This window comes from Patagioenas fasciata, chromosome 20 (genome assembly GCF_037038585.1).
Source record: "Patagioenas fasciata isolate bPatFas1 chromosome 20, bPatFas1.hap1, whole genome shotgun sequence".
NCBI classification, from domain to species: domain Eukaryota; kingdom Metazoa; phylum Chordata; class Aves; order Columbiformes; family Columbidae; genus Patagioenas; species Patagioenas fasciata.
In genome coordinates this window covers 10,353,073-10,379,512 of record NC_092539.1, presented here as the reverse complement: position 1 = coordinate 10,379,512, position 26,440 = coordinate 10,353,073, and the positions used below count along the sequence as shown (strand labels likewise).

The following is a 26,440-nucleotide window of genomic DNA, read 5'->3' as shown; positions in this document are numbered from 1 at the left end:
GACAAAGGAACGTGTCTCCTATGTGGCAGCACGTGAGGAGATGCAGGACGTCCCTGGCACTGCAGGGGGGAGCAGATGAGGCCGTTTGAACGGGGGCTGTAGCATGGGGAGAGTGCAGGGATCTTTCCTTGGGAACACCTGGGGGTCCCCAATCCGCGCCCAGAGGCAGCAGCACAGCTTGAGGCCCCTGTGGGGCACAGACCACGGCACTTGTTCTGCAAATCAGACTCCTTTTATTATATTTTCTTTAAAAGTCAGTTACCAAACTGCAGCGTATTGTATTCCTATGGATGGGCCAGTCTGTCTCTACCGCACTACAGGACAGCCCAGCCGCAGATTTACAAGCCCCCAGGCCCACTCACCGGTGGTGATGCCACCAGCACATAGCCAGGTCCCCTGGGCCAGCTCTGGCATGGCTGCACTGGCCCTGGGGTCCGTGTCCCAGCACCGCCCACGGGAGCAGCACCATGCCAGGCACAGGCAGTGTGGCTGCTCCAAATCTCCATTTCTACTCCACACTTGCCCATCTTGACCATCCAACACTTTCCCAATGCCCTCTCGCAAATAACCAAGGTAGACAAGCATCTTTCTCTGGTCCCTCTCCAAAACCAGCCCGGGCTGAAGGGGACACGTGGCACCACCAGGGTTTGCCTTGCCCTTCACCCAGGGCTGGGCTTCTTCCTCAAACCCGAACTCATCCCAGCAGATTCACACTTCCCAGACCAAAACCAAAACACAGTTACACCCTAAAATCAGAGCAATGGAGCAGCTCCTGCCTGTGGCCACCAGCAGCCTGTAGAGGCACAGGAGGGCTTTCCCACCCGACCCCAAGACATGGGGTGCACCCTCCAGGGGTCACCCACTGCAGCAGTGGGGTCCCGGGGCCAGCCCTGCGCCAATTAGTGGTATCTGGGGGGCGGCCCCAGCCGGTGTGCGCAGTGGGTGCTGGGCTGTGGGAAAAGGCACCTGTTGGGGAGGCAGTGGTGGCTTCGCCGTGTGGGGACACGGATGGTGGGGCTGCTGTCCCAAAAGCAGGGCTGGGCTGGAGAGACGCAGCCCATGGCAGTGTGGTGACAGACTGGCTGTGCTGCACAGCCCTGCTCACGCTGTTGCTGATGGACTGTCTTGGTGACAGCAGCCTTGTGTATAGGTGTCTACAGCTCTGTCCTGTGCCCCCAACCTGGGGCTCCCACTGCTGCACTCCTGGGGGTGTCTCTGCCCCAGATCATCCCATGGGGAACGGCAGGGACCCCATGTAGCACCGGGCTGAGTGAGCAGGGTCCACATGAGCAGCAGACAGGAGGACGGGGCAGCGGGATGGCAGTGTGAGCTGGTGCAGGCTGGAGGCAGGGGCTGGCCAGGTCGCATCCTGTGTGGCAGCCCCGTGTGTGGCAGGGCGAGCTGCTGTGTGGGAGGGGGACAGCAAAGGGACCTGCCTGCCAGCCTGGGCACAGGGGCGCCCAAGCCCAGTGTGGGCTGCAGGGTCTGCCTGCCTGCCAGCTGCCACCTACTGCGGTCCCACTAAGGGGGGACCCTGCTGGGCCCCACAGCAGTGTCCAGCTCTGGTTCAAGCAGCTCATCTTCTGAGAAGCTGATGTGCAAACAGGTGTCGTCCGCAGGGGAGAAGGGCAGCGTGCTGTCTGTGGGGCTGGCCAGGGCCGCCAAGTCCTTGGCTGGGGCCTCGCTGGCTGCAGGGTCACGGATGCTGGCCAGGGGGGACATCTGCCCGCTCTCTCCAGCCCTGTCCTTGCCCAGAGCATGCTGGCAGGTCCTGGCAGGGATGGGCTCCGTGTCGGAGGCAGCACTCCGCACGGGAGTCCTTGCCTCAAGGTCCAAGAGGGTGAGCGAGCTGGCAGCGATGCTGGTGAGGCTGGAGACACTGGGGCTGGGCAAGCTCACGTGGGCAGCATTCTCGGGCTTCACCTCTGCTTCCAGGCTCGGGGAGGTCTTGCTTGACCTTTTGCGTAGGATGGGTGGTGGTGGGTTGAGCTTGGGAATGGGCTGCTGCCGCCTGCAAAGGAAAAGCAGAGGGAGGAGGTGATGGGCACGTACTTACCTGCATGAGAGAGCCTGGGCTGGCTGCCCCAGGCTCTCCAAGAGACCTTTGCTGAATCCCACCAGTGCAACCTGTCACCTGCAAACACTGGAGCTGTGGTGATGTGGCAATGACTGTTTTGTGGCAGGGGGTAGGCACAGGGGAGGCAGCAACCCCATGGGTGGACACAGGGGTTCCTTGTCCCAACTTAATGTACCTGAACCATCAATCAGCCCCAGGCTGCCTGTCCCTGAGTGCCCAGAGCACAGCGGGTCCTCCCCAACCCCTGCTTCTGGCTCTGTTGCACCAGCCCTTGACGGCGCGAGCACTGCTGGGGAAGCGGAGGGTTCTGCTTGGGGTGTTCCCACTCCAGCCAGTGGGAGACAGAGGTGGCACATCCTACCTGTCCTCCTCCCCTCTGTCCGTGCCGTCCACCTTCTGCCGGCTGCTCCCATTGAGCAGAGCGAACTCGCTGACCTCGGAGCCCTCCACCCGCCGGCTCAGCCCGTCCTGCCCCTCCAGTACAGCCAGGCACTCGTCCCCCTCCTTGCTGCCATAGCGGTGGCCGCTCTTCTCCAGGCCGATGAGGTTGAGGTAGGAGTCCCCGGGGCCCAGGGCCGGCAGCGAGCCGGGGGCCACCGGGCTGCCCAGGATGCTGGCGGGGGTGGAGGTGGACGGCAGGTGAACGTCCAGGCTGTAGTGGTTCTTCAGGTTCAGGGAGAGGGACTGAGCTAGGGACAGGTTTTGCAAGGAGCGGTCAACTGGTAAGAGAGGGACAAGAGGTGTGTGAAGAGCTGGAGGTTGCAGAGATGCTCTGAAGCCTTCCCAGAACCTACTGGGATGGTGTTGGGAGCATCCCAGCTGCTCCCCGGGACCATGTGGCGTGGGGAGATGGTCCAGAGGGATGGTGCCGGGAGCAGTGGACCCGCCGCCCCCGGCTTCACCCCAGTGCAGGGCACCACGCTCACCTGGCTGCCGGTGCTGCTCCCGGGCTTCCAGCACCGTCAGCTGCCGCACCAGCAAGGAGACGTGCTGCAGCAGGTCCCGGTTCGTCAGGAGGAGCTGCCGGACCCGGGCCTGCGCTTCGATCCGCGCCGCCGTTTCTGCCGCCAGTTGGTCCTTGAGCAGCTGCACCTGCGGACGGGACGAGCGGAGCGGTAGCGCTCCAACGCCCCCTGCCGGCCCCGCCGCGGCACCGAGCCGAGGGTGCAGGGGGTTCTGCTGCCCCTCCGGTAACTGGGAAGGGCGCGGTGAGGTGCCCAGCCGGGGGGTGACCGGGCTCCCCGCTTTGATTCTAGTTTGGAGGAAGAGGCACGGGGTGGGGGTGGCTTCCGAAAATGGGGTGAAACGGTGGCTGGTGGCTCAGAGGGGCCCCCCGACTTGTGTGTGCGGCCAGCTGGGTGCCTGGGGGGGGGCTGGGCCAGGCTGTGAGCGATGCTGTGAGCTCCCCGGATCGCTCCCATCCAGCACAGGGCACCTGGCCGGAGGCTGGTGTGGGACAGAAGGGCTGGCAGTGCTGAGGGGAGGGCAGGACACGTACCTGGGCCACGGCCACCTGTGTCTGCTGCTGCTGCTGGAGGAGCTGCTGCTGGAGCAGCTGCAGGCAGTGCTGGGAGGCCAGCGGGGTGATGGAGGCTGAGGAGCAGGGGCTGCTTGGGCTGAGCAGCTGCTGGGAGCCGGCTGGGTGGAGGGAGCAGTTCTCGGCATCCTGGGCACAAAGAAATGGGCAGGGTGAGCAGACGGACCAGCTCAAGCTGGGATTTAGACCCTCGTTTCCCATGGCACTGACCCCAGCTGAGGGGGGCAGCCTTGGGTTCGGTGTCAGGTGCTGCACACCGGTGTGATCCGCAGAACAGGAGTTCTTGGTGCAGCTCACGCTCCCAGAGAGCCGGTGGGGCTGCACTGTCTGTGCTGGGTCTCGGCACACAGCCCAGAGCCGGGCAATGTGTCCCCTGGCAGCAGGGACGTTTCAGGAGGGGTCCCCTTGCTGTGTGCCCTGCTAGTAGCTGGCCCATGGCTGCTGCCATCCCTGTCCCCTGCCCTCCTGGCCTGGGCAGCTCCAGCACCAGGAGGAGCAGCGCTAGAAAGCGTTGCCTTCCCAGCAATGAAATGAATCCCATGGGGTGCATTTCACTGCAGCTGTTTTCAGCCAGGCCCTGCAAGCGATACAATTGTGTGAGATGAAGCGATGCCATTCAGGCCGCTGGGAAGCGCTCAGGGAGAAGCTCTGCAGAGCAGCTATTCATTACAGCGAATGCGCCACGGCCTCGCTCCCGGCTCTCTCCTCTTCCCCTGCCTCAGTGCTGGGACACAGCTTGGCTGTGGGTAAACCCTGTGCTGAACCACCCTGCCCTGCGCCAGGCGCTTGTGAGAGCAGGGAGCCAGGAGGGGCGTCTGCAATGGGGTTTCCATGAAAGACCCTCCTCACTGAGCTGTGATAGTGTCCCCGAGCAGAGGGGCCCCAACAGCATGGACTGTCCCCCAACACCCTCCCCGTTACCTGGCAGTTCTTATCCTTCGAGGCTTGGCCAGGTTTCAGCATGACAAGGTCACCCCGGGCAGCGGGCAGCTCTCCGGGTCCCCTCTCGGACACGCAGATGCCGTCAGAGTCAATGCCAACCTCGTCCGCATCCGTGACCTTGGAGCTCTTTATCTGGTGAACTTCAAAGGAGACAGATAACTAAACTCCAGCCTCCCACACCGCAGGATCGCAGCAAAGAGCCGAGGCCACGAGCAGGGCTGGCAGCCAGGGTGGCAGCTCAGGGACAACAGCCAGGGCTTGCTTCAAGTGTTGGCGTGCGGAGGGGCAGCAGGGGAGCGGGCCAGCCCAGGGGCTGGTGCCTGCAGACCTGCTGGACAACGGGACTCAGCCTCCACCTTCTTGGTACCCAGTACAAGTGGGCAGATGGGGTGGACTCCCTGTGCCCCCCATCTGAAGGGGCCTGAAGCTCTTGCTGTCACTGGATCTGGCCCATGAAGGATGTGCCACCCCATTCCCCACCCCAAAGTCCCCCAGCTGCCCCTGAGGAGGGAGGGCTCTGCCCACGCGTCACCTTCCAGTGGCTGCTCCTCGGCCGACTTGTCGCTGGCCCCGTCCGCTTGCCCGTCGGCGTTCTGCAGGGCGTGCTGCAGGCTCAGCTTGTGGCACACCTCGAAGGCCTGTCCCACCGTGCGCACCACCCGCATGGCCTGGCTCTGCGGAGTGAAACCTCATGGTGCTCAGCCCCACTGCTGCTGGGAGCACTGGAGCCTTTCCCCCGCTCCCTGTCCCAGCCATAGCCCCAGGAACATCCTACCTTCTTCTTTGATTTGAAGACATTGCACCTAAAGGAGTTGTTAGCGCCGTCCCTTGCAATGTAACTAAATATTTTCAGGTCTTGCGAGTCATGAGACACGTAGAAGATTCTAGGTGAGAGAGAGACAAAGGGCATTAAACCCCTGGTGGAGTCTCTGTCCCCTTGGAGGCTCCCGTGTCCCCAGGGTAGGCTGGCTCTCAGCACTCAGGGTTGGAGGAACAAGGTGGTGCCGGTGCACAACCCCTCCTGCAATTTTCGAGGCAGGATGTGTCGGATTTAGAGAGTGTTTCTGCCTTGATAGAAAACCTCCTGGTTTCTGAAGCAGGCAAATCTTTCTAAAGATGCTGTGGGAAAGCTAAAAGATCTATAGTATTGGAAACCGTGTGGCTATTTTTAGCCTCAGCAATTAATCCCCGCCCAGGCTGCAGAGTGGCACAACTGCTGCACAGCGAAGGTCCCGCCAGCGTGGGACCCAGCGCGGGGCTGCGCTCGGGAGCAGCGGGGAGCACAGCTCAAAACCCAGAGCATCCCCGGGTGCCTCTCCTGGGGGTGCTCAGTGTGCTTAGTGGACTTCTCTCTCCCCTGTTCAGGCTGACTCCTTCTCCTCTTTGTGCTGCAAAACCTTTTTACAAGACCTTTTTATATGTTTGATTTAATTGGGTAAAAATGTGACAAGTGAGTTCAGCTCTGAATAGAGAAGAAACCACAGGGATTCATGAAAAGTGTGGTTTTTTTTCTTTTATTCTTTGCTGTCATTGGAATCTTTTTGTGTTTCACTTGCAATTGGAATAATTATTGCTGATGTACTGCACCTTGTGATCTCTAAAGAACCCCAGAAGTGAGAGGTAGGCACAGATAGTGCATTGGCACGTCCTCTGCTCCTTAGCTCCTCACCAAGGGTTATGATGCAGGAAACAGTTGGTGATCCCGGCTCACAGTACAATTATTCCCTTGGCAGATCTAAGCGCCTGGAGCCACCTGCGCTCTTAACTGTGTCCGCAGGCGCCATCGCTGGGGTTGCCCTAAGGAAGTTGCCCTGATGGCTCCAAGGCACCAAGTTTACATGCAGTGTAACCTTGGGGTGGGGCTTGTGGGCTCCAAAATACTTTGAGATCGCATGGAAAGTCAATACAATCTCACCGTGTCCTGTACGGGTTAATTCCCTGTAAGCACTTACACCTTAGTGCAAGGCCCTTCCTCAGAAGAGAGCCACGCTCTGAAGGAAAACCGCGGGAAGCCTGTCTTCAGAGCCACAACTGGGGAGTAGTTCGGGTTGAAGGCATCTCTGGGGGTCATCTAGTCTAACCCCTGCTCAAAGCAGAGCCAGCTTCAAAGCTACATCAGTCTGTCTCGCTCTCAAAAATATAGGAAAAGGATTTCCCATCAGCAATAATTCTGCAACCTTGCTAATTTTTATGGTCCTTTGGAAAGGCAGCCCTGGTGGAGGTAACTCAGCAGCTGGGAGGACGGATGCGCATCGCTCGGGGCTGGTGGGCCCTGGCTGGTGTGAACCCCCTCCCGCGTACCTGTACACGGGATCGTGCATCACCACCATCTTGCTCTCATCCCAGGCCCACTCCTTTCTCTGTTAACAGAAGGCAGAAACAAAATTACAGCAAGTCAAGTCAAAAGGAAACCCCACCGGGCTGATGGGCAAGAACCCTAGAAAACAGTGTGTTTGTCCTGGGCCAAATCCAGGCTACAGTCTGACTGCATGAATAATGGCTGTTTCACCAGTATCTTGCATAAAAATAGATTTCTTTGATCATTTATCATATCTGGTCATCGGATCACAGCCTTCAGGGCTGAAAATGGTCCCTAAGATTAATTTATAGCATCAAATATGCAGAAGAGTAACGCGTTTTGGGGAAGAAAGCTCCGAGTGAGGGCTTAGGAGATGTGGGTGCAGCTCAGCCCAGGCAGCACGGAAAAGGCCTACCAGTATTAACAAGAAAAAAACCCTGTATTTCCTGAAAGCTGGACATTTTTTGATAAGGAAAAAAAAATATATAGCCTCTTCCCACAGTGCAATTTTCCCACTCTTTTTTTCCAGCAAGATTTTGTCATTAGTTTGATAAAAAATACAGTGTTCTCTTGTAAAAATTCCGAGCAGCTTTTAAGAAAAGGCCAGTTTCGGTTAGAAGTGTGAGCATCCTGAGCAGCCGTGCTGCCCAGCGCTCTGACCCAGCCAGGACGGGGGAAATCTCACCTTCTGCTTCTTGCGCAGGATCACCTTCACCCCATCCACGGACACTATGATGCTCACTTTCTTCTTCTTAATATTCTTGGCTTTGAATTCATACTGGTGGGAAGAAAAACCCAGGTTAGAAGAGAGGTGGGACTGGGGACAGCGTGTGGTATCAGTCGGTGTTTTACATGAACACGTCAGCTTTGTGTTTAATCCCAACTGCTGAGGGAAGTGGGAATTTGCTTTATCCTAAGCAAACCCATACCGGGACAGAGTCGGTGCTGTAGCTGGGATGCCAGGCGGGATCCCGGCTTTGTGAGGAGCATCCCTTGGGAGAGGACAAGCAGAGCTCGGTCCTCTGGACTACATCCAGACACTGTTAATTTGGATTGGGAAGGACTTTCCTGCTGCCCCGGCCATGCCCTGGCCAGGGGACTCTGCACCAGCGGCGTGACGGGGACACGGCACTTGCAGCAAACACCAGGCGGTGATTTACGGCATCACCAGTGCCCTTGTGTGACAGAACTGCAGTGCACGGGGAATATAAAATCACTTATGAATTGCAGGGAGGGCCAGATGGGTGGCAATAATGCAATTATACCTCAGTCATTTCCATAATCACATTAACCTCGGTGGGCTCGGGAGACAAACCCAGCTCCTCACCTGCAGGTGTCTGCAGTCTCAACTCACTTCCATTTGTGTTAAAAATTAAACTGCTGGCTTTTAGATGTTGCTTTTGCTGACAGTCAGAAGCATGGCAGAGCCCTTCCGCTCCGGAGACCTCTGTTTACAGCGCTGGTCCCCACCGGCCCTGCTTTAGGCACGATTTTCAGTTTCCAAATACAGCATTTTGATACCCTGTATTTTTCACAGTTCCCTCTCTGAAACCCAGTTTTCCTGCGCCAGATCCCCAGTTTACCTAAACCAGCACATCCATCACTGCCAGTGCAGCTACAGCAACAACCACCATGTACTCATTAAAAAATAAACCCTTTTGGTTAACTCAATGTGCAGTCACCATAGCTGGAAAGCAGAGGTTACAAATTCTGTTTTAATAGTCTAATAATGCCAACAGTGCTGCGACAGAGCTGGGACTCGCCAAAGGGGACATCGCGGGGACACCTGAAGGTGCAGGACTCTGTGTGGCACCCAAGCCCTGCCCAGAAGATCCACGTCTTTCCAGCTCCTCAGCACCCATCGTAAGACCTGCCAGCCTCACATGCAGAAAACTGGGTGGCTTTCATGTTCATCAGGCTTTTGATGCTGCTCATTGAATTCTTAGCACTCTGCAAGGTTTATGGTATCAGACAGACCCTGGATTAAGCCATAGCCTTTTGATCTCCCCATGAATTATTACTCTGAGACAAGCTCTTTAAAAAAAAATCTATCTATAGCACCATTGTGCGTGAAGCCAGAGCTAAATTTGCTATACACGTTTTTTATTTATAGGGAGGGGTGAAACGATGGGTGAGGTGGTGAGCGCATCCTGCCGCGCGGACCCGCAGGAGGGGGCTCAGCACCCTGAGCTTCACCCCCTGCCTGGCTCCCCCAGCCCAGCCTGGCCTGGAGCTTCCCCTCCCCTCCGCTCAGCACCTCCAAACTGTTTCTCCTTGTCTGCTTGCATGAATGTCAATAAAACCGGGATAGATTGTTCTGCCCGCTAAAGAGCTATTTATCTTTCTTTATACACAAATGGCTGGGAAAATACTAGTTGAGCTTTCCAAGAAAGAGAGAGCAATACAGTGTATTTTCCCCTTGTAGCAACAGGGGTGCAATTACATTCAAAAAAGGCTCTTTACTCAAAGGCTTTAAGCGAAGTCCAAGTCTGGATTTTGCAGAGATGCTTTTTCTCTCTCTCTTGGACAGAAAGCAACAATCAGGAGCCGCAGCAGCGCATCTCCGGGTGCTGCCAGGAGTGACGGCGAGGCCCTGTGAGCCCAGGGAACCCCAGCCAGCTGCACCGCACCACCCCAGCCCGACTTCAGACCAGGTTGAGGCCTATGGCTCCGAGCTGAGCCGCCCAGCGGGTGAGCTCCCGCACGCTCTGCCGCTGCCCTGGGGCACACGGGGCGGGTGGGAGCAGAGCTCAGCGCTTCTCCCCTTTCCCAGCAACACACACCCTGCACACGGTGTCCGCAGCCGTTCTGGCCCTCGCAGTCTGTAGGCGGCACCCTCAGGCTCTGCCCTTTGCCGCAGCATCGTGAGCGAGGAGAGGCCGGTGCATTCGTCCCGGTCGCTGCTGCATCCTCGTCAGAGCACCCATGATGGCCAACGCACGCTCAGCACAGCAGAGGCGCCGGGGTCCAATCCACGGGCAGAATTAGCTTGGACTGAAACCAGTCAAAACTCATTGGGCCCCAAAATCTTTTCCATAGGGTGAAAGCCCTCAAGCAGCAGGAGCCAGGACACCGGCTGGGTGAGAGCTCGCTGACCCCGAGAGCAGCGCTGGGCGACAGCCGCACTGGTTGGATGGGGCTCGCGCTCCATCTCCACACGTAAGAGGCAGATGGGCTACAGCTTCAGTCATTTAATTGCTTCCTGTCAGGCAGGAATCAGTACTTTAATTAACTGCGATTTATATAAGGACAAAAAAGCACATGAAAAAATGCACTCCAAGATAGCAGACTTTATCCCCTATAAAAATGTTCATGCATAAACCAACAGAGAACAAAGCTTGAGGCTCCTGGCTAAGCTGGCACTGTCACCACAGAGCAAAGTCTAGTCACCCATTTTTTTTTTAATTCTTTTCTTACTATTGAATTGACATGACATTTTTTTTCCAAATTTGTCAAGGTTACCGACAAATCCAAACCCACACAGCAGCGTTCATCTTCTCTGCTGCCTTCTGAGATTCAATTCAATTCTCTGGCTGCTTGTGCTATCCTGTGGGGAAAGCTTTCCAGATGTTAAAGGGTCTGGAGCTGCCCTTACAAGTGGCGACTCAGCAGACGAGCCTGGCAGCTTCCTTAGCTATGGAGACAAGATGGGACGCTTTATTAAAAACTGCAGGACAAAAAGGGCAATGCAGCTCATTTAATTTAGCAGCTTCATTAATTCTATTTCTGATGTGTCTGACCTGGAATACTTTCCATTTCTGCTTTTAAATCCCCATGTTCAAGTCCTTGCCTTTCATACAGTCCCCCACACTGTTGCCATGTAATATTAACTTACCCAAGAGCTGAAGACTGTATGACTAGAAATGTTAATGGCGCCACGTAATGCATATTTCATTTGATAATTCCACCAAGCAGATATAAATTACACATGCAGTTACCAGCTTCCATCTGCTGATGAAAGAGATGGGCTAATGCACATTGGAAATCATATGCAGTTTCCAGCACTAAGAACAACTTGCATGAAAAGAGTTACTCAAGGAAGCAATTCTTAATGTGATTAATTACTGAAGGTATCAGGGCCTTCATTATGCAAATGAAAACTGTCACAAAACAGAGAGTTTGCAAGTCTTGGAGGCAGTTTATGTTTCCAAAAAATGCATCTTCCCCATTATCAAAGAGCAGAAGGGCCAGACCCATGCGAGGTGGCGCAGCCAGGGCTCGGCCCTGCCGCGGGTCACACGGCGTTCACTGCTGCGCTGCCCACGTTGTGTCACGGGAAATCAAGGCAGAGGCTCTCCAGGTTTATGAAACAGGAGTACATCAGTGCTCCCACATGCTGCTGGGCAAGTACTTTGCTTGCATGCCCAAAGGAAGATGCCCCGGCTTGGAAAGGGATGACTTCTTCCATTCTCCGGGCAGCCCTCAGCCACTGTCCTGCACCCGCCAACGCCACGAGCGCCATTTCAGGAATTAAAGGCACGATGGATCCAAGTATTTCATGTTCAGGAATGTAATTAGTTTCAAACCGAGCTGACCTGCGCAGCATGAGGACACAGCGTTATCTCAACTCCTGTTTGAATTACGGATGCTTGGGGTGTTGCTGCTTGGAACCGATGCTGCAGAAAGCTCCCCAGTTCTCCCGGCCAGCACAGCTCAGCCCAGCGCTGTGTGCCACCGGGACCTGACAAATCAGCAGCGTCGTTCCCACACCCTTTGGACCACGGGCTGCGGTCCAGCCCCAACCTCCCCCCTGAGTCACTGCAGCCCCTTCTGCACAACGTCCCACCTTCCCCTGACAGCCCCGCCGGGCTGCGGCGTTTCACCGGTCAGCCCCAGCCCCACAGCCTCCGGCTGGAAACCACTGGGTTATGGCCTGGCCTTTGTTCGCCTCGGGAAGCATGTGCTGTCTGAATGCCCTGAACTCCCCGTGCCCCGCGGGGCGCGCTCCCGGGGACGTGGCCGGGGCGAATGCGGCCGGGCATAGTCTGGGTCTGTGCTGCAGTAACTGGGCAACACGGACACAAAAGCGATGCAGGAAGCGGTGGAGTCCAGGAGCGCACCTCCTGCCCGGTGGAAAAATGAGAATTTATGATCCTTGGAAACATAAAACTGTTCAGTGGAAAGCAGAAACTGAAGGGGGAGTACAATAGGCAAGGAGAATGCTGGCAATGTACCCAAAGTCTTTTTTTCTCATTTAAATTAGCTCCTTCCACCGTCCAACAAATTCTCTGCAGACACTGCAGCCCGTTCCCCACACAGTGAGCTGAAGGGGACCAAGGAGCAATCACAGCCCCGATGGGTTTGTGGGAGTCCCTGGGGGAGCCACAAGGAGATGTGACTCCAGTTCATCACACAGGGTTTATTTATTTATCCCTATTTCTGTGCTTTGGCAGCAGTGCTGCTGCCTGCAGAGCCAGGCAGGGCTCAGACCCTTCAACAATGTCAGGTGGCATTTGCAGGTTTGTGCTCCAACCTTGGGGCTGTGGCTGAGATGCTAATGGTCCTGACCAGCCACACCTGGGGCCTCCACCCACACCCCCACCCATGAGCTGCATTTAAGCTCAGCTCTGGGCTGCTAAACCTTTCCCGAGCTTCAGTGTAGGTGTGTTGGTCTCCAGTTCAGCCACAGTTCAGCAAGACTGACTTCTCAGCTTTGCCTTTGATCTCCCTCATCAGCAAGGATGTGCCTGAAGACCTGCAGTCCCCATGGGCATCCAGCCATCATCTCCAGAGCAGCTCAGGTCCTGCTGCAGCCTTGAGCTGTGCTCTTTCTGGCTTGGGAAGCCTATTTATGGATTTGGAGAGAAACACCAAACTGCTCCATAGTGTGAGAATGGGGGAATGCAAGCAGGCACCCAGGCCCAGCAGCAGGGACTGAGGTCTGCTCCTCTGCAGAGCAGGTACAGACTGCCCCATGTCCCCTGCTCGGCTGGCTGGGATCAGTCACAGCTACTGCACAGCCTGAGGGAGAGAGGAAGCGGCACTTCTCTAAAGGTGAGGTGGTGAAGGATGTGGCTGGAGTTCGGATGCTCCTCTGGGACAGTCAGAAGGATGTAGAGTCAAGAGCAGTCTGAGTTACACCCATGGGGGAGAGCAGGGCTCCTGCAGGTGACAAGAGCTGGTGGGGAGACCAGCAGTGGCCCTTTAATTAGTCTTTCCACCTCTGAAAACAGGCGAACTGTTCTGGAACAAGGCTTCTTTGCCCGCTTTTAAAGAAGGGTGGGATAAAAGCAGCCTTTTCAAGGCGTCCTCCCTGTTCCAGAGATACCGCGACACTGCAGAGCTCCATCCCGGGGGCACAAGCAGCGCTGAAGCCCAGCGCAAGGTGACATCATCTGGCCTTTGGTGCCTCTCTGACAAAAGCACCATTGTGTGACTGTCACTTCCAGGAACCCCCTGCTGTCCCCAGGTTTATTAGGGAGCTTTCCCACACGCAGCCTTTCAGTCCCCGTGTCCCCAGGGCAGGCCAGCCGCAGCTCCCAGGGAAGCTGGGTCTTATTTTCCTCCCCACCTCTATTCACTTTGCAGGAGAAAACAAATTACCTTTTCCGTCTGCAGTGCTTTGGATGATTAATTAGTTGGACTCATGAAGTAGTGTCTTGGGACCCCACCCCAACAGAATCTCATGTACCAGGCACTGAGAGCACATGAGCATGAAAATGATCCCTACCTCAAAGAGCTGCTAGGTTATTGCAGACAAAAAAGTGCTAATTTCATTAGAAGCAGGTCAGATTCACCTGAAATAACCCTTAGAAGTGAAACTGCAATTATACACTGTGATACCTTCAAGTAATTCTGTATTTCCCCATAAACATGTGTCAAGAGGTCCTGGTTTTGTATAAATGAGGTTTCATATCCTAGTTGCCCTCCCGTCTGGTATGTAGGACCAGAGGCAGCTTAGGAGACTGAATTCTTTTAAAACTTGTTCATCAATGTTCAAACAACAAAGCTCAGAAGAGCAGGAGCCAGGACCCTGTAGCAGGCTCAGAGCTCCGTGAAAAAGCCTCAGGCCCCCTATGTGGCTGTGGGAAGGTAATGAAGTATTTCGTGTGTTGGTTTCTCATCCCCTAAGCAAGGATGCTGATTTTCTGCTGCATTCATTCAGTTGTTCTGATTACGGCCAGTCCCCTGCTAAGTGTCAGCTACCCGGCCAGGCCAGCAGATACTGCTTGTACAGACACACACAGGGAGCAACTGAGGATTTCTGCTGTTCGCTCCAAAATCCCTGTTGTACATTTGGTCCCTTCCCACCCCTCCCTGTGAGCCTGGCAGCAGGGAGATGCTCCTTGCTCACTTCTTGGTGTTATGGCTCAGTTGTGCAGAGGGAAGAGAGGAGATGATGCCCTCAGAGAAGCAGGAGGGGAAGACAGGACAGGAGTGATTAATGGGATGGCTTTGCTTTCTCTCTGGGAGCTATTTTTGCTTGCTTGGAAAGAGAATAAAAATTAAAAGTCGATTTCTAGTTCTTCTGTGTCTCTTCACAGGACCATTTGTGACAGTTGTTTTTTGGGGTGTACAACACCTGGTCCAGGTGACCGGTCCAGGCCATGGGAGCCAGCAGGACCTGCCACATTGTGGGAGCTGCAGGGTGTGTGGTGTGGGCTCTGGGGTACTGAGCGAGGGCACAGCACAGCGAGAAATCCTAATCCTGCTGCCTTGCTGAGGCTCTGACAAAGGCAGGTGCCAGGATTTCAGGCCTCTAAATAATGCAACACTTCCCTCTGCGTTTACGTAACGATGCTATTTCAGTGCAGGTAGTCCACACGGAGCAGGACAGCAAACCGGGGGTGAAGGCAGCGAGAGCGGCTCTGTGTGCGGGGAGGGAGGAGAGGCACCAGGGCTCTGTACGGGCAGGTGAGGGTAAGATGGAGAAGGCAGAAGAGAGAAGACCCAGGTGTTCAAACCGGTAAGTAAATCAACCCAGCCCCTGCTCCCAGAAGGGGCAGATGTGACCTACTGTGGTTCTCCACCTTGAATGTGGGGAAGCAAGATGTGTGGGAGTCCAGCATTGCCTGGGGGGGGAATGGCATGAAAACAAGAAAATGGAAGTTCAGGCCCTGTAATCATTAACAGCAGGAGCACAGGCTGCAGCAGGACTGAACTGGTCCGTGATGGCTTAGGATCACTGAACCTTGGAGCCTCAGGAACACCACGTGGCTCTGCGGTAGGTACTGGGTGCTGGTGGCAGGCAGCAGCATCTGGGCCAGTTCCACCAAAGGACCCATGTCCCTGAAGGGGAACCGTGGGCCTCACACCCTCCTGCAGCCAGCCATAAACACCTAATCCTCCATCACTCTGCACCTAGTCTGAACATGTCCCACTGCTCTTCTTCCCATGACAAGAACTGGTTTTAGTAAGAAAAGCCTGGAGCTCAGCGGGTTGGTGGGATTCCTGGGTGCGCTGGAGCTGGTGATTTGGGGCCCTTCCCTGATGCTCTGTACGCTGCCAGGAGCCGGACCCCCTCCTGCAGCCCCGGTGTGCTGCAGGGTCCCTGTAGCAGCGCTGACAGAAGGATGGAGGAAGGGACAAGTGACTTGGGTATCCTGAAAACTGTCAGGCAGTTGCCAATTAGTCCAAATAACCCATCTGGCCCAGGGAAAGGCCATTTAGAGAATGTCTAATCAGTGCTGCAGGAAAGAAAGCAAACCATTCCATAATGGCTTTGAAAAATCCCTACTCCCTCATCAAAGTATCCTTCCCTCCAGGGACCCATTCAAGACTTCTGTTCTGTAGATTTATCATAGAATTATTTGGTCAAAACATGAAGTAGCTTGTCAAAGTATTATGTTAAGCAGCACCAATTCTGTTTGCCTTCAGGCCTCATTTAGTACAGAACAAAAGCAGAATGAAGCAAGCACGGGTAGAACCAAGCTATTGCCACCAAACCTTATTTTACTAGGCAGAATTCTGCTTTTTGGTCGTGGTCCCTCAGGGCCCTCTCTCCTCACAACACCATAAAGCACAGAGGGCCCTTGCACTGGACAAAATCCAGACAGCACCTACACCGGCTGCTGTGGCACTAGGTCCACCCTTCCATGCCCACTGCAGACCCTCCTAAGAACCAGAAACACTGAGGTCAAAGCACAAGGTTACACCACAGCTGCTACCTGTTGGTTTCTATTTGTTCAATTTTTCCCTGTGTGTTGACAGCTTCACCCATGGACAGGTTGAAGTGTTCATATTTTCATGGACCACTCTGCTTAGTTCCTGCTCCTGAAATGTGTCAAGGCACCTCCTTGTTAACAAGCAAACCCAGCGTGCTCAGTGCCACTCTGGTTGCCATCTCAGTTAATTTTTTTGGGCGCTGATAAAGCAGCAGCTTTGAGTCACGACTGATTGTTCTACACCAGAATGTAATTTGAAAGCCATTATATTTTATCTCTGTAATACTCTACAACTAGTAACATAATTGTTGAAAAAGCTACTTTATTTCAAACTAGTTACAAGCTTTGCTGAGATTTCATACGCTGATATTTCTGATATTTTAGCTAGTGAAATCAAATGCTTCAGCAATATAATGATAATACTGTTAAAGCCACTTTCTTTTACAATTGAAAGGTTCCTGCCTCATTGCCAAGGTTTAGCATTGGGCAAAAAGCTCTGTCTTATTTAGTACTAACATTTTAATTTAGCTTCTGTTTAACTGCTGCCTTTATTAGCCTTCAACCAAACTCCAATCCATCATGACTCCTATGCAAAAACAATATTAATCTGTCTCACTAGTTCCACCCCCTCCTTGGAGGAGCCATCCAGTTTTCAGCACTCCGCAGAAGGCATTGAAAGGTCGCTGTTGCTTAGAGATGACACATTTCGCTGACTGATCCCTCCATCCATCTGTTATCAATCACACACGGCGCACTGTCTGAACAGGGCACAAGAACTCGGGCATCTACAACCACCCGTCACTTCTCAAAAACGAGGGCATCGCATGTGGCGACTGGAAAAGCTCTAAGCCATCCTCTGCCATGGCTGTATCCACAGCCAGACCTGACCCCGCTCATTTCAGCTCACAAGTGAAGTGGCGAGAGAGAACTAATTCATTATTCTGTGGCAACAAGTCCAGAGGTGATCTAGGTTGGAGATGAGCAGGGTGGAAACCTGCAAGAGATTCTAAGTCTGGGGTGGCTCTATGGCACAGGCAGACATCCCCGAGCAGCAGGCTGGATTCTCCTGTAAGCTCAGAGGTGTTTGTTCCTCTCCTCCCACTCCAGACACACAGCAGAGCAGTCAGTTCCCCACCACAGATGCGCAACGCTGCCTAGAAACGCTGTGCATGACACCACCGCAAAAACATCTCGATAAGAGCTTCTTCCCTTTGCGTTATGGTAATATGAAGAGTAGAAACTGGATAAAACAAGCTTGGCTTAGTTGGAAATATGGAAGACTCAATTATTCTAGAAAAGCAGCTTCCATATTAAAGGCATTTCTTCAGTTCATGAAAATTAAAATTTTTGTAAGGCTAGTAAAGAAGCCTGTGTGTGAAAAGCAATTGAACCTGTCAAAGTGATCATGGACTGGAGAACACATGTAGAGAGGCCTAAGGAGCTGCACCTGCATCACCCAGAGTTCCCCCTTCCTTGGACCTTCATGGTGAGAGACCTCCGGGACATGCTGTCCCACCTGGTGGTTTGGCTAATTAGGGTTGCAGGGCACATTGGGAAAGGGGAGAGGCTACAAAACTCAGTGAGAGAGGAGCAGGGGTTGGGAGGCTGCAGCTTGACTGGTGGTAAAAATGAGGCTCTTTGGTCTTAATCTGAAGCTGCTTGTTTTGCCTGGAGAAAAGCGCTCTTGCTGACCCTCTGCCAGATGGATTGCCCCCCTCCTCGCCTCTGGCCATGCTGTGGGAAGGTAAGACCTGCAATGTGGCTGTCATCTCCTAATGTAAGGTGGCTTCTCCTCCCAAGGGCATCTCTGTCAGGTCTGTTATCTTCTTAAAGACCAGCAAACAGACAGCTGGAACCAAACTCAGGTGCTGTTTGCAGTATGGAACAGTAAAATGCTTCTTGGTAGAGCAGGGTACTGAATAGTAGTAGCTTCAGTACAGCTCTCCCTTGTTAAACCGACTAGCTAGCCCTCTGGCATGGGAGAGGGCAAAGAACTTGCTAAGGGGGCTGTGGCGGTGAAGGCTCCAGCAAAGGAGTAATAGAAGGGATGCAAAATCCCCCTTATCATGAAAAGAGTCTAATGTGTGAGTCTGTGTGCACCAGAAATGCCCGCAGAGCTGCTGCCTAGATATTAATTGGAGCATTCAGGTCTAAGGGCCTCTATCTCACACCAGATCTCCTTCTGTTGGGCAGGAGGTGTCCTGGGCTCAGGTGGGGCCGTGGAGCACACTGCAGGAACCCTCTGCTGCTCAGCAAGCCCAGCCTGATCCCCATCCCTGTGCAGGAGACTCTGCTATAGCTGCAACAAATAGAGGAAAACAAACTAATGAGGCATTAGGGCTAAACTTAGCTGCAATTAACACTTAATTACCATCCTGAAAACACTTGCTGTATTTTGCCAGGGCCTAGAAAGGTAAAACCAATTAACTTAATCTTGTGTGGTAGAAACCTTGAACTGCCTCAGATGCCTGGCATGAATGGGACCCCAGCAGTAGCTGGTGTTTCCTGGGGCTGAGCAGTCCTGCCAGTGGTAATGGGACACAGCCTTGCCTGGGGAAGAGAAGGGACATACGGTGACAATGCCTTGAGCCAAGTCAGCCCCTCTGCTCTTGATGCCCTCGTGGCAGTCTCAGCTTTCTTAGTCTACTTGTCTGCTCCTGACTGCTCTTCTCTGGGCCTGTAGCTTTGTTGTGTTGACTGGTGTTCTCCCTAAATGAAGTAGATAGCAGGTGAGGTTGCAAGCAAAGGTGTGTGGGCTGCTGGATAGGGAGACAGAAGTAGAGAAAGATCCAGAGACTAGGCAGAGGACACAAAGCCATCCGTGATCGCCTGCCAATCTCCTTCCAAGGCACTACTGCAAGTTCCTCAAGGTTTTTTTCAGTAGACTTGTAGGCTGTGCTGAGGGAGGATTGAATATAGTCTGATCATGTACTGGCTGCGTGAAGCTGCATGAGCCTTTCTGCTTTGGAGAAGAGCCAAAACTGTCACCAGACTTTCTGCAAAAGGTATCGGAGCGAGCTTGTACATGCTCATGAATACTTGGTTTGGATACCTAAACCCACTGCTCTCTCTTGGAGGCTATAGGCTCTGTTTAATATGTATCAGCGTAAGCAACTCTTGCATGGATCTCCAGAGAAGCAGGGAAGGTGTCCTAGAGAAAGATGCTCTTTTGGAGCCTACTTTGGGGTACATACATTGTGCTTTTGGTATGTGGGAGAAGGAGGAAGAGAAAGGTACATGCTTGGGGAAGCTTGTCTCTCTAAAGTCCTCTCATCTTTCTAGCTTTTGCAATTTACAGCCTGGCAGGCTTTATGTGTAAACTGCCGTGTGAAACCAGCCCAGCTCTCGGACTGGGAGCTGCTGGTTCTGTGCGGCTGTCCCTGCCGCCTCGCCTTCCTAAAGTGCACTGTGGGATTGTAGCTTTTATTCATCCTGATTTAAACTGATGCCGTGTCACATTTCAACACTACCAGCTGATATTTGGCAGTCAATGTGATTTACAGTGTAGCTAGATTGTGCTTCCTCACTAGAATACCAGGTGGAGAAATTGCAAAGCGTTGAGGGTCTGCTTCAGAGCACGGACGCAGCAAGAATGATCGAGATAAGAGGGAGGCTGAACCGAGAACCTTGTTCTCATGCCAAGGAGAACTTGGGCACTTCTGATGTAGCCTGTGTCAAGATTGAGAAATGCTTCTGTTTCCCTGGCACACTGGCCCCTAGGGAAAACAACTTCTCAATTAAATTAAGCCTAAGAAACGTGGAGGTAACAGAAGAATCACATTAGTCTGGATGCCTGCCTCCTGTTTGTTCATCCCATTGCTCGGATGGGCACCGCACCAGTTGGCTGTTCCCTTGTGAAATCATTAAATAATCCAGAATCTGTCTAGGGAAACGGTGACCCTGCTGAATCAGGGAGCTGTTTCGGCCCTCGAGAGGGACCTTCACGTTCTCCATGTTATCTGCCACTTCTGCAGGAAGAAAAATCTTGTATAGTACATAAGCTCCCTGGAGTGCTGAGAAAGCTCCAATATCTGCAGATGAATCCACTTCAGCAGAGCGCCAGCCCCACCAGAACGCTGACCCCGAGCGCAGGAGCTGGAGCAGGCGCTGCCAGGTGCCCGGACCTGGGTGGCCTTGGGTAGCAGGAGACGGCAGACGCAGAACCTCGCTCCTCCTGGGAGGTGGAGGAACCCGCCTGTGCTGGGTGCCTGCAGCTGGACTCCCATAAACAGCACTGTGAATAAGTACACTGCGCTCTGACAGGCACGTCAAGTAGCAAACTAATTTCATCACCTCCCCTGCCAGGGCAAGAGGAGGTAGAGGGATTAGTTTGAACTCTGATGATCATATAATAACATGGCAGCTGTATGCAGCTAATAATCCACTGGAAGGATTAGCAAACTTTAAGTTGTCTAGCTCTGTATGATAGGAAGCTTAGAACAGCAGCTTCCCTGTGCTACCTATGGCACTTACATTTCTTCTAGTTGAAGCACAGAACATGATGAGACAAGGTTTTCCAGTCTGTTATGAAATGGGAATCTAATGTGTGACTAATGGAGGATTGCTAGCAATTCTACAGGCATCCATTCAGTCTGGAATATGGATTTAAGCTTTACTATGAGAGTGCATCTTAAATACCTCATGCAAAAGAGCAGATTTTGATTTCAGCAGACTAATGTTAAAACGTGTCATTTGAGGCTCTCTGGGAGTAATGTTCTATAGTCTGTGTGCTCTGCATGTCCCAAATCTGCAAGCAGATTGCTCTGCTAACGTGAGGAGAATACCCCTGAGCTCCTCCCAGCTTCCCTGGTATAATTCATACACAACTGGCAGAAGAGCCCAGTACAAAGCAGGGAAGGTGCCAAGGAGAAGACTTGGCAACTGGAATTGCCAGCTGGAATGCTTACCACCTCCCCTCTGTCCCCACACTCTAAGGACAACTTTGAGTGCTGGGTAGCTCAAGGTTTTTTCCCCTGGGGCAAGCGCTTTTAATCACAGACTGGAGACCAGAATCAGACATGGTAGCAGGAAGGCAGTTTCAGAGCTTCTATCAACTTACTAATGAGTAACCAGAGTAACCAGCTCGGTCAGAGCCTGGGAAAATACAGGGCTGTGACTCCTCATCCTCCTCCCTGGTCCCCTCCTGGGCTGGCAGAAGCCATGAGTAACACCCTGCCCGTGCTTTGGGCTGTCCTCGTGCTCAGACGCTCTGTCACCGCCTGCTCCGGCGATGGCTCACGCCGCCTCCTCCCATGTCACAGGGCACACGGAGCAGTGTAGGAAATGTTGTGCGAGGGCTTGTACTGTGTGACTTTTCTCTTCCGCTCCAGTAGAGACTTCCAGTGGAACACTGGAGTGCACAAAGCACGAAAGCCTCAGCACAACGTGCCCCTGCCAGCGCTTGGCAGAGCTGCAGGACCTTCCTCGGTCTTGCAGTGCAAACAGGCACTGCCACTCACAATCAGATGGTCGCAAAATATTAGTTTCTAGCTTCTTCCAGTGTCTCCTCCCAGTTGCAACTGGTGCTGCTGAAAGTCCATGGGAAAAAAACCTAGTATAGACAAGGCCTCTGCATGCAAATGAACGCTACATAAATAACCCCCATCTTCCCTCAGTTCCTAGGTTGTGTACTCTATGCACTAGAATTCTCTTCAAAGACCTCCCAGTTCATTCTTTATGCTCTAATTAAGGATCAGTGCCAATTAACTATTGTCAATAGAGGAGCATCTTCCGCTCAGCAGCCAGGAAGTGTCTGAATAAGATCCTGCTGTACAATACGCCCATGAAAAGGGAAGCCCTCCCTTTTTGGAAAGGGTTTCCAAGATTAAAAACCCACTATAGAACACAAGATGCCTACTTAAAAATTATCGTGTGATAAAATTAACTGATGGCATCTATGAATGCAGAGTGGTTCCTTACATGCCTCACATAGCACCCAAGCGTGCTACTGCACTGCCAAGGCTCTGAGCTGGACACCATCATGGTAATAGCAGGTGTGAAAATGGAATGCAGCACCTTCTAGAAACTGATATTAAAGTACTGTCTGCTTTTTTTTGCAAGGGTGTTATCCTGTCACAGATCAGCAGAAGTGCAGTGTCAAGTCCGATATTGACTCAGATCAAAAATTACCAATAGTTATGTCAGCATCTAAACTGCCTCGGTAGTCCTCACCTATTGCTTTTGCTTCCTATAGATGTTCACCTGTTCCATAAATAACCAGGCGATGTAGATTGCTGTGTTCTGAGCATGAGCTTTGCTAATAGTCTGAGCAGGCAAAGGCAGGGGAATGTCATTTCTGAGCCTGGTTGGAGATGAACACAGTAGCTCCCCAGCCAGTCACGGGCTAAGTTTAAAAAGCGGCATTCTAAATGAAAATTAGATGGTTAAACACTGTGGGGGGGAAGGGGAAAATAGGATAATCCCTTCAAAGCTTTAAATGGAAGATTCTCAAACCTGCTTCAGCTGACGCAAGGCATGTGAACAGCCTCAGAATTAAGACCCCTTCAAAACTTCAGCCAGGCACAACAGCTGTGCTGCCGTTTGGGGTAGATACACTCGAACTGGTTATAGACGAAGCAGATGTAAGCTACCCACCCTGCCAATCGTGGCTAAATCTGGGGATCATTCACAGGCTGTTCTGAGGAATAAAGGGCTGGAGAAGGAAAAGCACAGACTCGATGATGAGAAACAGGAACTGTAAAACTGTATTGGAGGATCGGGGAAAGCAGCAAATTATTCCATGAGCAGCAGAATCCACAAAGTCTAATCTGATGGGATTTACATCCATAACAGCTGCCAGGCCACTGATATTTCAATATACAATAACATAATATATTTGGAACTGTCAATGAGTTTGAATGCTTTTGTGGAGCAGATTGCATACATCTCATTTTTCACACAGAATAAATCCCAAACGGTAAAAAAAAAATGTCTTGTGTTCAATCCCTATACAGGCTCAGCAGAGACTACGGGTTTATGGTTGAGTTTTGCCAACTGATCCCTTTGGAAAGAGCAGGGGATGGGTCTGTGCTAATATGTCTTGGGAATCGCTGGCTCTGCTGGACTTACCCGAATCCTCCTCATGGCTGCCACGATCTCCACGCGGCTGTTGGGCCTGGGTACGTCCAAGCTACCGATGTACTGAAAGACAGAACAGTGAGATGTCTGTGAAGTAACGTACAAGTTAATGGTGTAGCTTTCTTCAAACAGCATCTCATTAATTTAGTCCCTGTTTGGTTAGACTCTCTTGACCCGTAACATGACAGGAATATCTGTTGTGGATAATGTTATCAGAGTCAGGGAGAAGTTAATGGATTTCTAACACTGGGCATGAGCTTCTGACCTCATTCAGATTCTGGATGTGCCTTTACCTGTGCTTTGCAGAGCAGCATCTATCGCTAATCAAGTTACAATCCCTTGGGTCTGAAAATGGGGCTGTCCATCCTTTGTCACTCCTCACTACATCTGCTTTTAAAATACTTGTAACTAAAAGCACATAGGAGTTGGAAAGTTGCCAGGCTGTGCAGCAACTAGCTCTTCTGGGAAAGGCTCATGGTTCTGGCCTGACTTTTCAGTCTGGACCATCCTCCCTCTGAACACCATGGTCCCCACTTGGCTGGACTAGCTCAGCTATCTGCAGAATCCTGGTAAACCCACTCAAACCCATGTCCTACACCAGCTGTTTTTAGCTGTGCTTGCAGGAGCTGCAGTGCCCTTTGGACTTGGTGCTGGTGGGTTCTGAGCGGGGTCTGTCGGTTCCCTTGCCAAAACACAGCCCATCGCTGCGTGGTGGGCATAGGTTAGCACGGGGCAGCTCACAAAGCTTAGTTCCCCTCTGAAGAGCATTTTGTGCATGAATCTTGTCTGTTTGAGTGTGTGGTTTCAAGTTGTGGGTTGTTGCGATATATGTGTCAATGGAAACAAAATACTTTCCCAGGAGCAGCCCCATATCTGTCACTGTTACTGACATAGTTCTGGTTTTATTTCTCTACTGTAACGCTTGCAGCTTGCAATGGATTTTAACTTTGAAAAACTTTTGCTTAATAGGGCTTTCAGAGATGAGTTCTCTTGGCTCAGTATTTACTGCTCTTTCGTCTGTCTTGAAACAAACACTGTAAGCAATCGGAAAGGTCATCTGGCTTTTCTGATGCTTCTGTAAATGCCTTTGCAAAATGGCATTTTTAAGAGCAGTTAAGTTCAGCCGTAGCCTTTGGTAAACCACAAGAGAGTGAAACCACCCAGATCACGAGAGCTTGAGGGCAGCAGGGGAGGGAGTGACAGAGCCAGGATTTCTTTCAGCCCTGGTTGATGAGGGCATATCCACATTGCTCCAGATCCACGGTCTCCTTGGTTTGCAGACACCTCCTTCCCACTTCGTCATGGCTGTTGGTACAGTCACAGGTAATCCAGATCAATTCGGTGCAGCCGTCTGGCCTTTTGTCGGTGAAGAGTGGTGCTGCAGGGGGAACAGGCCATGCTACCAAAGATAAATTAATAGCAGGGGTAGGAGGAGAGCTGGCGACTGCTGTGCCAGGAAAGATTCTCTCAAGCTCCCCACTTTGGCCTCGCCGCAGGGTCTGGGGGCTCACACAGAGCCCTGCCAGCCCACCGAGCTCTGCATAAACCTGCCCACCAGCTGCTCCCAGTCCTGAAGATTGTCCCTGAAGATTACAGGGCAAGTAAGACACTTTGGTATGCGGAGATTAGAGGCTGGATGTGGTCAGTAAGATGGGCTGGTGTGAGGCACCCGGCAGGCAGTGCCAGCCCCATCGTTGCCAGAGCTGCAGCCGAGTGATGAGCCCACAGTGAGCGTCCTAATTGCAAGAGACAGACTTCACAGCAGAGCCGCGCGAGCGTGTTACTAAGGTAATGCAAACGCCATCTCAGACCCACACATCCCACAGCCTTATCCACTCTCTGAATAGTTCTGGATACCTGAAGCTGTCAGTCTGAAGAAGCCCATTTCACTCAGTTACAGCTTTCTCGTATTTTAAAAATCAAAATATGGATTTTTCTTCTCAGCACAGTCTGCAGGACAGCAAATGTTAATTTAAAAAAAAGATTAATTCATTTCTCCCCTAAGGAAGAGATATTTTTAAAATACATGATTAACTGTCTATTCAAATCCATCCTAGATCCTGCTTAAATCTTACAGATCTTTTAGCAGGAAAACCAAAATGCACAAAATTCGCATTTCAAAGCTTTATTTGAATATATATGCCCCTTCTTCCTAGCTCAGGAGACTGCAGGCGTGAATTCTATTTCTAATCTGTGTTAGGCCACCTGCAAAGAGGGGAAGGGAACCCTAGAGTTGCTCCAGCAAAATGCAATTCTTCTTGTCAGCTGAATTATAAACCCATTCCCTGCACTCTCTACAGAATGTCAATTCCAATGGAGTCACTTTCTGAGAGTGAAGCTGCGCTGCCAGATCGTTCATCGTGATCAATACAAAATTTCTGACAATATCGGTATTTTTTCCTGATGCCTGAAGGCTGCTTGTGTTAAACAAAGACCCTGCCTGCCCAGGTTTTCATGCGGGGAACAGGTCAGAAGGAACATGGCACTGATATGGTTTTAAGCAGCACGGAGCAGTCTGCTGGTCTCCAGGGGGACCCAGAGCCGTCACCTTGCTGCGCTAGGGATGCAGTCCTGCCCGGGGGGGACAGGACGGGCACGGATGGAGCAAGGACAAGGACATGCACCTGGCACAAGCAGCATCCTCCACTGGCAGGAGCAGCCTTTCCAGGTCATTTCTCTAATGAAGCGCACAAGGTGGCTTCTGAGGACTAAACAGCTGAGAAAAATACTAGGAAAAGAGCAAGAACCTGTTTGATTGTGATGATCAAACGCCAGGCTTTCGTGATTTATCAGTGTTTTCTTTAGACTTCCTTAGATCTGGCACAGTTGTGCGGGCCAGGGGCACTTCCAGAGCCAAGAAACACACCCGGGGCAGGGCTGGAGGGGGCACAACGAGCCCGGCCACGACCCGTGGTGCTGCCAGCCCCGTGTCCAGCACCGGCCCCGCCGCTGGCACCTGCTCGGCCCAGGAGCCCCAGCCCGCAGGTCCCTGTGCCCAGGGCCGGTCTGCACCAGGCAGGGGCCGGAGGGCCCAGCGCCGCGGGGGAACCCGCCGGGGCCGCCTCGGCCTCTGCCAAAACCCCCGGAGCCTGGAGGGGCGAGCGGCTCTGGCAGGCGGGGGGTCCCCGGCAGCGGCCGGGGCCGGGGGAGCGCGGCCGGGGCTCACCTTGGCCTGGAAGTGGATGCCGTGCTGGAAGGCCTCCTCGTTGTGCAGCGGGACGCGGGAGTCGCAGCCATCGTCCACCAGGTTGTACCGGTTCTTCACCGGCATGGCGGCGGGCGGGCGGCCGCCTCAGGCCGTGGCCCCGCCGGACATCCCCGCCGGCAGCGCCCGGCCCCGCGGAGCCCCGGGGCGGGCGGCGCGGAGCGGGGACACGGGTACCGGGCTACCGGCGCCCGAGCCT

At 52.9% G+C, this 26,440-nt stretch overlaps 2 protein-coding genes across 2 annotated transcripts in view; one reads left to right on the top strand and one right to left on the bottom strand.

The window, feature by feature from the left end:
* Positions 1-210: 210 nt before the first annotated feature.
* On the bottom strand, positions 211-26,440 carry LOC136110320 (carboxyl-terminal PDZ ligand of neuronal nitric oxide synthase protein-like). Its single transcript, XM_065853586.2, has 11 exons — positions 26,203-26,440; positions 23,028-23,099; positions 7,541-7,633; positions 6,858-6,916; positions 5,332-5,440; positions 5,089-5,230; positions 4,536-4,696; positions 3,576-3,743; positions 3,004-3,169; positions 2,439-2,796; positions 211-2,011 (listed from the first exon to the last, which is right to left on the bottom strand). Exons 1-11 carry the CDS (start codon positions 26,305-26,307, stop codon positions 1,522-1,524), a joined length of 1,923 nt encoding a protein of 640 aa, XP_065709658.2. The 5' UTR covers positions 26,308-26,440; the 3' UTR covers positions 211-1,521.
* TTLL11 (tubulin tyrosine ligase like 11) overlaps positions 25,639-26,440 on the top strand; it is a 40,963-nt gene continuing 40,161 nt past the window's right edge. Inside the window, exon 1 of the mRNA XM_071817485.1 lies at positions 25,639-25,704. The gene's annotated coding sequence lies outside the window, so the exon portion shown is untranslated. The remainder of the gene's footprint in view (positions 25,705-26,440) is intronic.